This window comes from Melospiza melodia, chromosome 22, assembly GCF_035770615.1.
Source record: "Melospiza melodia melodia isolate bMelMel2 chromosome 22, bMelMel2.pri, whole genome shotgun sequence".
In the NCBI taxonomy this organism is placed as follows: Eukaryota; Metazoa; Chordata; class Aves; order Passeriformes; family Passerellidae; genus Melospiza; species Melospiza melodia.
This window is the reverse complement of record NC_086215.1, coordinates 2,566,217-2,579,066: the sequence shown is the minus strand read 5'-3', so window position 1 is coordinate 2,579,066 and position 12,850 is coordinate 2,566,217. Positions and strand designations below refer to the sequence as shown.

Sequence of the window (12,850 nt, the reverse complement as noted above, 5' to 3'; positions counted from 1 at the left end):
GCAAGAAAATATGTTCTTTTGGGGAAGGACTCTGAGAAGTGGCTTGGCAGATGTGCAGGAGGATTTAACTCAGCCCCTCTTCACGTGTTCAGTGCTTGTCTGAGCTCAGTCACGGAAGGCAAAGAGGGGAGAGAGGCACAAAGGTCAGGACTGGCATGGCCAGGGGAAGTATAGAGGGCAAGAAGCATGAGCAGAAGAATGTGTCCTGTCCTTTTCCTGCCCTGCCTTTCCCTCCTCTACCTGAGCCCCTGGGGAGCTGCTGGGCCCCTGTCCTGTTCCCCCGGGCTCCTGGTGTGCCCCCAGCCCCTTGGGAACAGCAGTAAAACTGTACCTCCAAATATCCGTGAGCAGAGCTGTGGTTTGGCATTTGGCAGTCTCCCGAGTGCAGACAGAGTGCTGAGGCAGCAGTTTTTGTGAGCAGGCTGCTGCTACCTGAGGTGTCAGATCCCTCCAAGCTGTTCTGAGCCTCTGCCCCCTTCTGCACCTCTGGGTGGGGGTCATTCTCTTTTTCTCCTTGGCTTTCTGTTTCCCTTCCTTTTTACCTTGGGGCCATCAACAGATTTGTTTCCTGATCTCTGTGTCTGCTTTGAAGACAGATTCTCACCTTTTAGTTACTGAAGGAATGTGAGGAATGAGGCCCCACGGCCACAGCCTCCCACCCAGCTGGGAGCTGTTCCTACACGCTGGGCAGAGGGAGCAAGGTGCTGCCCTCCCTGGGAGCAGGCTGGGGCCCCGAGCAGTGCGGGTGGGCAGCGAAGGGCAGATAGTGGGGATGGACTTCCAGTGCAGATCTGAGCATTTTACTCCTCTGAAATTCTCGTTTGTAGTGCCAGTCCTAGAGCTACAGGTCCTGGGCCACCTTATAGGGTTTCAGCTTGTTTTAGCAGTTTTCTTGACAATATTAGCTTCAAGGGTATATCCATGACTAGGTCAGAGAGGAGAAGTTGCTACGTGGCTGTGGGGGCTCTGGGATGTTTGCAGCACATGTGGGCTGGCTGGGGAGGAGGGGGAGAAGCTCCCACCCCATGGAGCTGGTGTGAGCCTCCGTGTTACTGTATTTGTATTTCCTCTTACACCTGCACCTCTCAGAGGTGGACAAGGCAGAAGAGCTCTGGTGCACCCAGCTGTCATCGACTGTCACTGCCCCTTGCAAGTGGCTGCTGACCCCTGCCAGGGTGGGCACTGTGCCATGAACCACAGGCAGGGTGAGTTTGTGCTGGTGTCCCCAGGCTCTGCAGTGGGCCAAGGCACTTCCCTTCCTTCAGGGAACAGCTGGGAGCAGGAAATGTCCTAAAGTGTCCTCCCTGTTTGCAGTTGTGAGCACAGGGAGTGACACAGTGACACCTGAGAGTGTGTTTGTCCCAAAGCAATGATCCAGTTCTCACCCTCACAGGGGCCTTGAACAGACACAGAGGGAAGAACTCCTTTATGCAATCATTGTTCACCCCAGCTGGATGTGGGACTCGCACAGCACATTTCATCCAGCTGAATTCCAGTGTAGGGTGACACCGCTGCCAGCCTGGACTGACCCGTGGCTGTGCCTGGTGCCAGGGGTCCCAGAGCCCCCATCTCACAGCACTGGGGGGAGGAGGCTGGAGGGTGATGTCAGCCTTTTCCTGGCTCTGAACGCCACTCAGGAAAGCTTTGCTGATGTACCCTCCCTGCCCTATGGATGACTGGCAATCCCATCCATAGTCACCTATGGATGACTGGCAATCACAACAATCCCTGCAAACACTTCCAAGGACGGAGGAGACTCCACATCACCATGTGCCCTGGACACACAGCCAATGTCTATCCTAAGAAAGCCATCCCAAAGATGCTCCAGGGTCTGGAGTCCCTCTGCTCTGGAGACAGGCTGGGAGAGCTGGGGGTGCTCACCCGGAGAAGGCTTTCAGGAGACATTTCAGTACTTAAAGGGGGCCAATAAAAAAGATGAGGACAGAGTTTTTAGCAGGACCTATTGCAACAGAACTTGGGCTGATGGTTTTGAACGGAAATAGGGGAGAGTCAGACTAGATATAAGGAATAAGCTTTTTACAAGAGGGTGCCTCCTGGGAGGGGAGGATGGAAGCTGCACTGACAGTGTGCTCTCCCCTGCTGCCCTTGCAGAGCACAGTTGGGGAGAACCGGTGGCTGCAGGCACACCTGGTGCAGTCGCTGCTCCGGCACTGCGACGCGCACGGGGCAGCGCGGTGGGCGCGGCACTGCCGGGTGCCCCCCGACATGCTGCCCCAGGCTGTGGCTGAGGAGCTTCAGAAGCTGCACATCCAGGACAGGTAAATCCTCGGTTTGGTGCCATGGAAAACCATGCAGATTGCTTGTCATACAAACAATGTGTATTTGCTTAAAATTGTCTATTGTGATGCATCCGTGGGGACAGAGGTTTGCAAAGACTTCCTCCATATACTTGGATCCCATTGTGGCCCTGCCCACACTGCATTTCATTGTCATAAGCCTGGAAATGTCTGTGAAAGGGGCATTTTAAACTCATCCTGACTACACAGAAGCTCTGTGAGATTGCTTCATGCTGGTGAGGGTTCTTACACTTCTTCTGCCAGATCAACAGTGCAAATATTCATCTGTTTTACTGAGGTGATTGCAGATCTGTCAAAGTTTTACTAGTTATTATTTTTTAATGCTGATGATTTTGGGAAGGTCTCACAGATGGGCTTGAACTGTTCATGTTCAGGGATCCTGGTTTTGTGGATCTGCTCTTTCTCCTCATGCATATCTGCACTTGTTCAAGCACTGTGTCATCTCAGGAAATATAACACAGATGTAATCTCCCTCAAAACACTTCTCCAGAGGGTCCTCAGCTTTTTCTGGAGCACATGAAACTCTTGTCTGTCTTGGACATGCTCCTGCCTCGATCCAAAGCACTGCCAGAGCTGCCCTCCTCCTCCTCCCTCCAGAAACCACAGCAGCTGCCAGTTGGGAGCCAGGAGGTTTTTCCATGAGGGATAAGCCCTCAAAACACAGAGGGGTGATTGCAGATATGTGGCTGAGCCACAGACTGTGCATCCAGAGATAAAACCCATCACTACCACCTCTGTGCTGTGGGAATCCTGTGCTGTGGAGGAAAGGCAGGTGAGGGTGTGCTTGCCCTGCGTGAGGAGCTGGGATGGATTAATGAACCCCTTTGTACTGCAGTTTACTCACCCAGTCATGATACCTGCTGTGGTAGCTGCTATAAAGTCGGCAGAGCCATGAAACCCCATAAAACAGTCTGGCTGCCCAGTCTATTGAGTAACACAGCCACAGGTTCCCAGAGGGAGTTCACACTGCACACAACAAGGTGGCACCAGCATATAAATGACATCATCTGTCTCTGGTCACACCACACACGGCTCCTGAGCTTTGCAGGTGAGAATATTCCAGGAGACCTGAGGCTGCACACCTTCATTAAATATTTTACACAAATATTGACTTCCCCATGCACACAAACCCACAGGAAAGAGTGTTTGTGCAGGGAGAGCTGCTCTGCTGCAAAACTGGGCACACAGCCTCCCAAACATAAGGTTACTAATAGTTTCCCAAATAATGAACCATTTCAAGTCTCTATGGGAAAGACACTAACCAGAAATGTGTGATCTCTCCAGGGGAGCTGAATCTCTTTGATTAGTTTCTTTTCTCTGAGAAAGAGCTGAGTGTCATGGGGAAAGAGAGGGTCAGGGTAAAATAAGGGGAGTAAAACTTGACCCTCTTGTTCCAGTCGAGGATTTCCTCTGGCTTTCCATGGCTTCAAACTGTTGCATCTGATTCTGTGCAGGGTAGAAGAGGTTACAAAAGCAGATAATTATGAGGCCAGTAAGAAGAAGGACTATTATCAGCTTCCTATTCCACGGGAAAATATTCACTTTCTGCAGACATGGGAGGAGACACTGCGGTGCTGGGAGAAGGTGCTGCAGGTGAGTGTGACCTGGGATTGGCCTGGCAGGGTCATGGAGCTGGAACTACATGCCAGGCTGAGACACAGAGTTGGTTGTGGCCACTGCCATCCACTGCCTACCTCCCCAAGCCAAGAACAGCTGCTCCTTTAGGCTGGTCTGATTTGAGGAAGGTGTTAGGGATTGTACCAGGGAAGGTTCCTGTGGGTGACACAGGTGCTTTGAGAGTTCCCTGTGTCTGTGGCAGTTTGCACAAAGAGCTGCAGGTGCTGGGGAGGAAATGCTCATGTCCTGGACAGATTCTTCAGGCTCCTCTCAAGCACAGGCAGGCTCTGGGTGCAGGAAGTGTCTGTGTTGCAGGCTGGGCAGGTCGTTGGTGTGGACATGGAGTGGAAGCCTTCCTTTGGCATGGTGGGGAAGCCCCGTGTTGCCCTCCTGCAACTTGCACTGAAGGATGAGGTGTTCCTGTTGGACCTGCCACGGCTCCTGGAGCAAGCTGAGGCTGAGGGGGAAAAGGAGAAGCTTCCCCATTTCATCCAGATGCTCTATTCAGATGCAGCCATCACTAAACTAGGTAACACCCCTCTCTCTTCCCCACCTCGGGACTTCACACCACCTGTTTTGTCATCTTTGTCATTCCTAGATCCTCTTGTTGTTGTCATTCCCTAAATCCACTTGCCATGGAACCAGCTTTTGTAGCCCTGAGTGTTCAGGCACTTCCAGGTCAGGAAACAGTGACTGGTGTAACTGGGAGTGATAGAAATACAGGATCACAAAATCACAGAATCCCCTGAGCGTGAAGGGACCCACCAGGATCCCCCAGCCCAGCCCCTGTCCCTGCCCAGCCCCCCCAGCAGCCCCAGCCTGGGCACCCCTGGCAGCGCTGCCCAAAGGCTCCTGGAGCTCTGGCAGCCTCGGGGCCGTGCCCATTCCCTGGGCAGCCTGGGCAGTGCCAGCACCCTCTGGGGGCAGAGCCTTGCCCTGAGCTCCAGCCTGACCATCCCCTGACACAGGTCCATGCCATTGTATGTCCCCATTTCAGGTCAGATCCAGGATTCCTGATATAACTTGCACTCTCAGACTTGGGATTGTGCTAGCTCTGTACTAATCCCCAGCTGACACCCAGCCTTCAGTGGTTCAGGTAATCCTGGGGCAGAGCTGTCAGGATGTGCTGTCCCAGAGTTGCTGTGCTGGACACCAAAGATCTCTGAACTACCATACATGATTTTTGGAAGCTTTTATCAGGAGCTGCTAAACCTGGATTTCAAAGGCAAATTCATAAATACATTTCCCAGATTTTAAGTAAGTTGATCTTAAACTCAGCATTTTTCATGCACCTCTCTTTTCCCTTGATCTGCAGGAGTGTCTCTTGGGAACAGAAGAGACAGGATCCAGTCTTGCTCCCTGTTTGAACAGTCTTCCCACCAATGCTTATAAATATTTTGTCAGCATTTTGATTCTGAACTAGAAGAAGCTGCAGTGCATTAAGCGTGATTTGAGTTTTCCTACCTGTGTGATTTGGGCTTCTTTTGTCTCCAGGTTATGGGATGTCTGGAGACCTCAGCAGCCTTGCAGCCACATGTTCTGCTCTGAAAGACACAGAGAAGCAAATGCAAGGTGTGGTGGATCTTCTTGCAGTGGACAAACAAGTAAGGATAAACACATGGAGGTGTGGGAAGTGGTGTCTCCTGCATGTGCTGGTGGATAACTGTCCTGAATCCACAGCAGTGTCTGTTTGCATCCTGGATTGGCAGGGAGATGGCTGCATGAGTAAAGAGACCATTTCCTCCAGATGGTTTGAGGTGTTGGGATTCTGTAAAGGAAGACAGAAGTATTTGGTTTTCATCAACTAAAATGTTAAAGCTTATGTTACTGACAGCTTTTTCATAGCCTTTATAGAAGCTGTGAAAAGCTCTTGGGGACTGAGCTCCTTTCAGCCAGGACAAGGTTTCTCAGCACAAGTTATACTTAGGAAGAGGAAGTTCTTGTAGAAATTCTGCTACTCCAAGGCCATGAATTATTGAAGCAGATATGGTGGAGTTAATGATTTGTACAGAACTCTGATGTTCCTAGGAGGGCTGCTGGTGGGTTCAGCACAGGAATTTCTGGTCAGCTGAAGCACAGCTGTCCCTGAATTTGCACACAAATTTGCACAGGAGCTTTCAGCAGTCCACAAAATGTTCAGTACAACCATTTTAATGGGTAAAATGTAAAAGTGTTTTTGAGGCTGTGGGTTGAGGTGAAGCAGATCTTTGGGATTGATAGCTTAACCTGGGAAGTGCTGCATGGCTGACATAGCTGCCAGCAGCCATTGCCTCAGTTTAAGCTGGGAAATGGCAGCTGCAGAGAGGGCTGCTGCCCAGGGTGTCACAGGAATGCTTTTCCCACTGGGACTGGGAGGAGAAAGGTGCTGAACTGCCCCTGCTGGTCCTTTATTGCGTGGATGCCCAGCAGCCCCCAGCATGGTGAGCACCCTGCAGACCCCTAAGGAGCCTCTGGTGCAGGGCTGTACAAGAATGCCCTTTTCCCCCTTCCTTGGCTGTGGCAGACATTTCTCCCCAGCAAGCATGTTTGTTAAAGAAATAACCCAATGCCGCGTTTATCTCGTGCCATCCCAGCCCTTGTCTGAGGGCTGGGGTTCAATATGCCAGGCACGAGAGGGATGTCATAGGGCTGTGCCTGGCCCCAGCAGCTGGAGCAGGAGGTGTTTGGGAGCTGCTTCCTAACCAGGTGGTTTGTATCTTTGTGTTTCCATCAGCTGCAGTGGGGGAAGGACGGCCGGAAGGTCGATGGACTGTCCCCGGAGCGCAGCCACGAGGAGAGAGGGGTCAGGCAGCCGGAGAGGGGACTGAGCCTCCTGGTGCAGCACGTGCTGGGGAAGCCTCTGGATAAAACAGAGCAGCTGTCAAACTGGGAGAAGAGGCCACTCCGGGAGGAGCAGATCCTCTATGCAGGTGTGGCCCTGGCTGGGTGCTGCAGGTGCCCAGGCCAGGCTGTGCTTGGCTGCTCTGTCCCCAGGAAAGTCTTTTAAGTAGCAGAGGAAGAAAATGGCTTTGCAGATTAGTTCCTGTTCAAAGGAGTCAGCACATGTTTTGTTTGTCCTTTTGAGGACATGACTTTAATGGTTGAAGTTTAAACTGTCCAGTGATTCATTATTTCCCTGAGGAAGGAATTCCTGTGCTTTGCAGATTTTGTCTGATGAAGCATCACCTCAGTGGAAACTCTTCTCAATAACTGTAAGGAGGAAAGTCCACTTCCTTCTGCCTCATTTCACTGCCTTCCTGGGAAACAAATGCCGTGTTCATTTGTCACAGTGAGGTGCTTGTTTGAAATGGGCAGATGTGTCAGAAACTGCAGCACAGACTCAGGGCTATGGAGGGACCCATAGAGTTTATTGCTGATTACCCCAGAGTCAGAAGTCTGGGTCTGAATCTTTTCCTGGTGCATCAAAGGACAGTCTGCTGATGCAAACCAGCCCTTTGTTAAATTCGACTATCCTTGAAGCTGACACAGTTCTCACAAAAGTTAATCACTGGGACTTGTCAGACTGGCTGGGAGAGTTCTCCTGTTGCCGTTGCAGGGAGCAGCAGCACAGGGCACTGAGTGTGGGCAGGTGATTGCAAACAGCTCAGGCAGTACCTGCTCAGATATTGCATCTCCTGGGGAAGCTCCCTTCCTGTCAAGAGGAGTGATAAGGAGCTGTGGGCAGGCTTGGGGACAATGGTGAGGAATGGGGGCTGGCTGGAGCTACCTGGTGGTGGTTGGAAGAGCCACACTGCAGTCTACATTGGGTTACTGGGTTAGAGTGGAGATGGCAGAGCCTGTCTTTAGGAGCTGTTGCCTTGACTCTCTGTGACTGTGGGTCCAGCTGTGATGCTCAGTGAGTCAGTCCTGGAGCTTGAGGGTATGACCTGAGGGAGTTGCAGCTTCACAGTTGTTCACAGTGGCTTTTACAAAGGTGGGGGCTCTTCCTTGCCTTAGGAAAGCCTCTGATTTACTTTTGAATGAGCCTCTTATGAGCTGAGGCTCACAGTCTCTTCCCTGCAGCCTCAGATGCCTACTGCTTGCTGGAGATCTATGAGAGGCTCTGCAAGGACCCCGAGAGCTTTGGTCTGGGTTCAGACCTGACAGAGAGTCTGGTGGGAAAACAGAGCAAAAAACCCAGGGCAAAGAAGCAGCTGAATAAACAAGAAGCACCATCACCTTCTGGACAGGTTTGTAAACATCTTCAAAGAGCTGCTTGTTGCTCAAGACCCCTGCAAATCACACGCTGCTGCTCTCAGTCACACCATTCCCTGGGCACGGCTGTTCTCAGGACTCTTGCAGCAAACATCCTCCTTACCCCTCCCTCCCAGGACACTGCTCTCTCCTTGGCCTGCCTGGGCCTAGCTTTCCCTGCTCTTTGAGGTTCACTTTCTTTGCACAGTGTGGGTGCAGATCTTTGTGCTAAGCCCAGTGAGCCTTGCTCGTGGAAATACTCCTTCCACATTGGGTTTGGATTCTGTGGCCAAGGTTTCAAAACTCTTACTTCCTTACTTTTCCTTTTTACTGAGCTTCCACACCTTGCTTTCGCATTGGGAATATCTCCTTTATTGTGTCTGGAGTAGAAGTCTGCAAAGTTAAAAGCAAATGATCCATCAAAAATGCCTTTCTGCTGAAGGCTTGTCTCTGCCTCCCTGCCCACCACCACATTCCATGAGAGGCCTCTCCCAGAATTTGTCCTGTGGCAGAGCCTTAATACTTCACCAGAGCTGTGCAACTCTGCTTAAGTATCTTGAAATGTGACTGGTGCCTCTCAGGAATAACATTTTACATTTTAAATGGAACCATTCAGTGGTTTGTACACCTTTGGAAACCCTGGCACAAATCCCATTTTGTTATTGCCTGAGAAGACCCACCGTGTGTATCTGTGTATCCTGAGGAGCCCCAGGTGTGTGTGGAGCTCCTGAAGTCAGTGCCCCTTTCCGCGGCTGGGCTGAGATGCTGCTGACTGTGTCCACCTGTGTGAAAATGTGCAGCATCCCTTGGCCTTCAGCAGGCAGGAGAACACGGAGCTGCTCCCTGGGCATTGCATTTATGGGAATGTTGTGTGTTATAGCAGAGCTGGGTGGCTGCTGCAGAGGTGGGAAAAGTGAGCACTCCAGGCTTCAGTCACCTTGGACACCCACAGGTTATCTCTGTGCTCTGCACAGTCAGATTCATCAGCCAGAGGCAGTTGGTAAAACCTGGACTGGGGTGGCAAAAAAAGCAGACTTGTCCTGACTGCATCCAGCAGGACTCTAAGCTCTCCTTCCCAGTGTTTCCTTGTCTGAAGTGGGGCTAATGACTCTGTTCTCCTTTATAAGCTTTTTGCTCTCTGCTGGCATGAAATGTGAGAAAAAAGCTCCGTATGACAGTGCTGGTCACTGGATAAACACTGGCTGAGAGCCAGCTGCAGCTCCTGCACATCTGTTTGAAGAGCAGCAGCAGCCAGGGGCAGCATGTCCAACTGCCTCAGCTTCAGGGGGCAGCTCCATTCCTTGTCACCGTGTTCTGGTGTCACAGCTGCATCGACCAGGGTCCTGCAGGAACTGGTGACAGCCCAGTCTGCCCAGTGCTGCAGAGCCCTGGCTACAGGGACCAGCTGCTGGGAACTGCAGCATCACACCAGGGTTGCTCCTGGACCTGAGCTGGTTCCCATGGAGAGCCCAGGTGGAGCTGCCTGGTGTGCCACAGCATTCCCAGCTTGGGGCCAGCTCCTGCAGAGCTGGTCTGCAGTGCTGGCTCCCTGCATAGCTGCTGGCAGTGTCCTTCAGTCATCCCAGCTGATTCAAGTTCCTGGAGTCAAAAGCTGGACATTGGAAGTTCCTTAATAACTTCCCTTCTCCATGAATTTAGCTATTGTACTTCTGGGAGCCTCCCAAAGCCAAAGTCCTCCAAGTGCAGGAACTCCCCCAGCAGCAGACATTTGAAATAAAACAAACAGAATTCAGGCACTGCCTATTTTTAACTTTCCAAAGATAACAGAGTTGACGTGGTTGCTTTGTCTACCTGTTTCTCCCTCTGTCTGTCCCAAATCATAGCTTTGGCACGTGTTTATTAATTGCAGACTAATTTAGGGGAACAACAGCCTTGGCTATGTTTCTGTGATTTCTTGATGATGAATGCCTGTGCAGAGCACTGGAGGCCAGGTTGGCACTTCTCCAGGGAAAGGCTGCAGGTCCCTGGATCAAGTGGCCAGCTGGTCAGTGAGAGAATGGCGAATTCAGAATTAGCCCCATCATGTTCTGCCCCCTGCCTAAGTGGAATGTGGAAAGGATGGGAAGGGGGATCTAGAGGGGCTGCAGAGCACGGGGAGGTGGTGACACAGGTGGAAGGAGGCAGTTGGATGTGCCATGGTGGGTGAACTAACGCAGGGAGTAAAAACACAAATGTACTGGGAATCAGATTTCTGCTCCTTATGGATGTCCTGCCTTTCTCTAGGAATTCCAAGGATCCAGAACGGAGCCCTCACGCCCCCCTGCCCCTGTCTCCCCCCAGGAGTTCAGTGTGGTCTGTGACAACATGCTGCAGGGCCTGGGGCGCTACCTGCGCTGCCTGGGCGTGGATGTGCGGCTGCTGGACAATGAGGATGACCACAGGAAAGCTGCTGAGGTGAGTTCACAGCTCCCATGTCCATGGGGACATGATGGGGCTCACTGGGAAGCTGCACTGGTGCTCAGGCTGCAGGAGCTGCCCCATGGGTCCCTCCTTCCATCCCTGTGCTGATTCCCAGCTCTTTGGGTCACCCTGAGCACTGGCAGCTGGAATCAGCTGGTCCCTGCAGTGGTGTGCAGCCTTGGTTCTCCACTTCCAGGAGAGAGGAGGGGAGCAGAGACTGCTATGATCTTACTCTTACGTGTGTCTGTCTGTGTCATTGGCAGCTGGGGCAGCTCAAGTCATGAGAAGAACACAAGGGGAGGGTAAAGATCATAGAATCACAGAATGGTTTGCTTTGGCTTTGAAGGGGCCTTAACGATCATCTCCAGCCCCAAAGACGTGACCAAGTCATGTGTGTGCTTGCAACAAGACAAAAGTCAGTGAAAGGAGCCAACATTCACTTAGGTTTCTAGTGCACTCCAGTTTGGGCTTACAGGGAAGGTACTTGTCTGCCTTGTGTGCAGTTCAGTTGGGCAGACCCATAATCCAAAGATGGCTGTTCAATACAGAAGGGAGAATGTCCTTAATCAATGGCCATGTAACATCCTGGCTGGCCTTGTGAGGTGACTCAAAGGTGATGAGCCACAACTTGCAGTGGTGTTTGGGAAAGGAAGAGGGGACCATGAGTATTGCTCTGGGCTCCCTTAATAACTGCCCCTCTGCCTACTGGATAAGAGACAAATGCTGCTTCATTTCAGACACATTTCTGCCATCCCAGGAGTGCAGATCACAGAATCACAGAATGCCCTGAGCTGGAAAGGACCCACAGGGATCATTGAGAACAGCCCCTGTCCCTGCCCAGCCCCCCCAGCAGCCCCACCCTGGGCACCCCTGGCAGCGCTGCCCAAAGGCTCCTGGAGCTCTGGCAGCCTCGGGGCCGTGCCCATTCCCTGGGCAGCCTGGGGGCAGAGCCTTGCCCTGAGCTCCAGCCCAACTCCCCCCTGACACAACTTCATGCCATTCTCTCAGGTTCTGTCCCTGGTCGCAGAGAGCAGAGATCAGTGTCTGCCCCTCCTTTTCCCCTCACCAGGAACTTGTAGCTGCAATGAGGTCTCCCCTCAGTCTCCTCCAGGCTGAACAGACCAAGTCTCAGCCACTTCTCCTACAGCTTCTCCTCAAGGCCCTTCACCATCTTCACTGCCCTCCTTTGGAAACTCTCTAATGGCCTAATGTCTTTCTTACTTTGTGGTGCCCAAAACTGCCATCAGGGCCCGAGGTGAGGCCACCCCAGCCCAGAGCAGAATGGGACAATCCCCTCCCTTGACCACCACATGATGGCCCCAGGACACAAATGTCCTTCCTGACTCCAGGGCTCTGCTGACTCACATTCAACTTTCTGTCAACCAGGACCCCCAGGTTCCTTCCTGTGACGCTCTTCTCCAGCATCTCATTCCCCAGTGTGTTTGTATATCCAGGGTTGCTCCATCCCAGGTGCAGAATCTGTCACTTTCCCTTGTTGAACTTGATCTGGTTGGTGATTGCCCAGCTTTCTTATTTGTCCACATCTCCCAGAGGACCTCCCTGCCTTCGAGGGAGTCAAGAGAGATATCCAGGCCACACAGTGTGTGCTATCAAATGTGCATGGATCACCCAGCCTGGTGTGCAGGATGTTTCCTCTTCAGATGTCTGCTTGGCCAGAATCCGGGGCAGGCTCTAACTTCTGCAGAAATAATTAATATCTCCTCCCTGCCAAACTTGCACAAGTTATTTAAACAAACCAGTTCTCAGTGCCTCCCCCCAGAGCTCCGTCTCCACTTCTCATCCCCATCCCTTATCGTGCCATGGACAGGATGTTTGACATTGCTTTCTCTATGGTGACTGGACAAACATCCTTTCACTATCAAAAGCCCTTGGAGTGTTACTGTATTGCAGAGCCTTTGATCTGGGCTTGGATAATCAAAGATAAAAATAGACTCCTCCTACCCTGTTTGATATCTGGCTGGTCCTGATTGAATCAAAGTTGAATGTTGACCACCCTACACCCAAAAACTTGGGAATGTTATTGCAAAGGCCAGCAGAGGGTTTGGATCCTGGTCACTGAGTACAAGACAGATGGTTTGGGTGTTGTCCCAGCACAGTCTCAAACTGGTGTCACTAGGGACACCTAAGAGTGTACAGCATTAGTGTTTGCTCTTTATTAAAGTCTTTTCACTCAAATTATTTATCAGTCATACTACACTTCTCCTTGTGCCAAGAACTCCTGCAGCACCTGGCATTTGCTCCTTATTGTTCTCATTCATTTTCTTTGTTAAAGTGGCTTCAAGTATTGGTGGGCAGATGGG

The 12,850-nt window shown here is 51.7% G+C and overlaps 1 protein-coding gene across 7 annotated transcripts in view; it reads left to right on the top strand.

Moving 5' to 3' along the window:
- Positions 1–12,850, top strand: part of EXD3 (exonuclease 3'-5' domain containing 3) — a 256,573-nt gene that overhangs the window by 119,445 nt on the left and 124,278 nt on the right. For all 7 annotated transcript variants that reach the window (XM_063175042.1, XM_063175038.1, XM_063175039.1 and 4 more), the window contains 7 exons: positions 2,113–2,279; positions 3,773–3,911; positions 4,251–4,464; positions 5,430–5,539; positions 6,649–6,844; positions 7,938–8,104; positions 10,353–10,523. In XM_063175042.1, the coding sequence (XP_063031112.1) occupies positions 2,113–2,279; positions 3,773–3,911; positions 4,251–4,464; positions 5,430–5,539; positions 6,649–6,844; positions 7,938–8,104; positions 10,353–10,523 (1,164 nt within the window). The remainder of the gene's footprint in view (positions 1–2,112; positions 2,280–3,772; positions 3,912–4,250; positions 4,465–5,429; positions 5,540–6,648; positions 6,845–7,937; positions 8,105–10,352; positions 10,524–12,850) is intronic.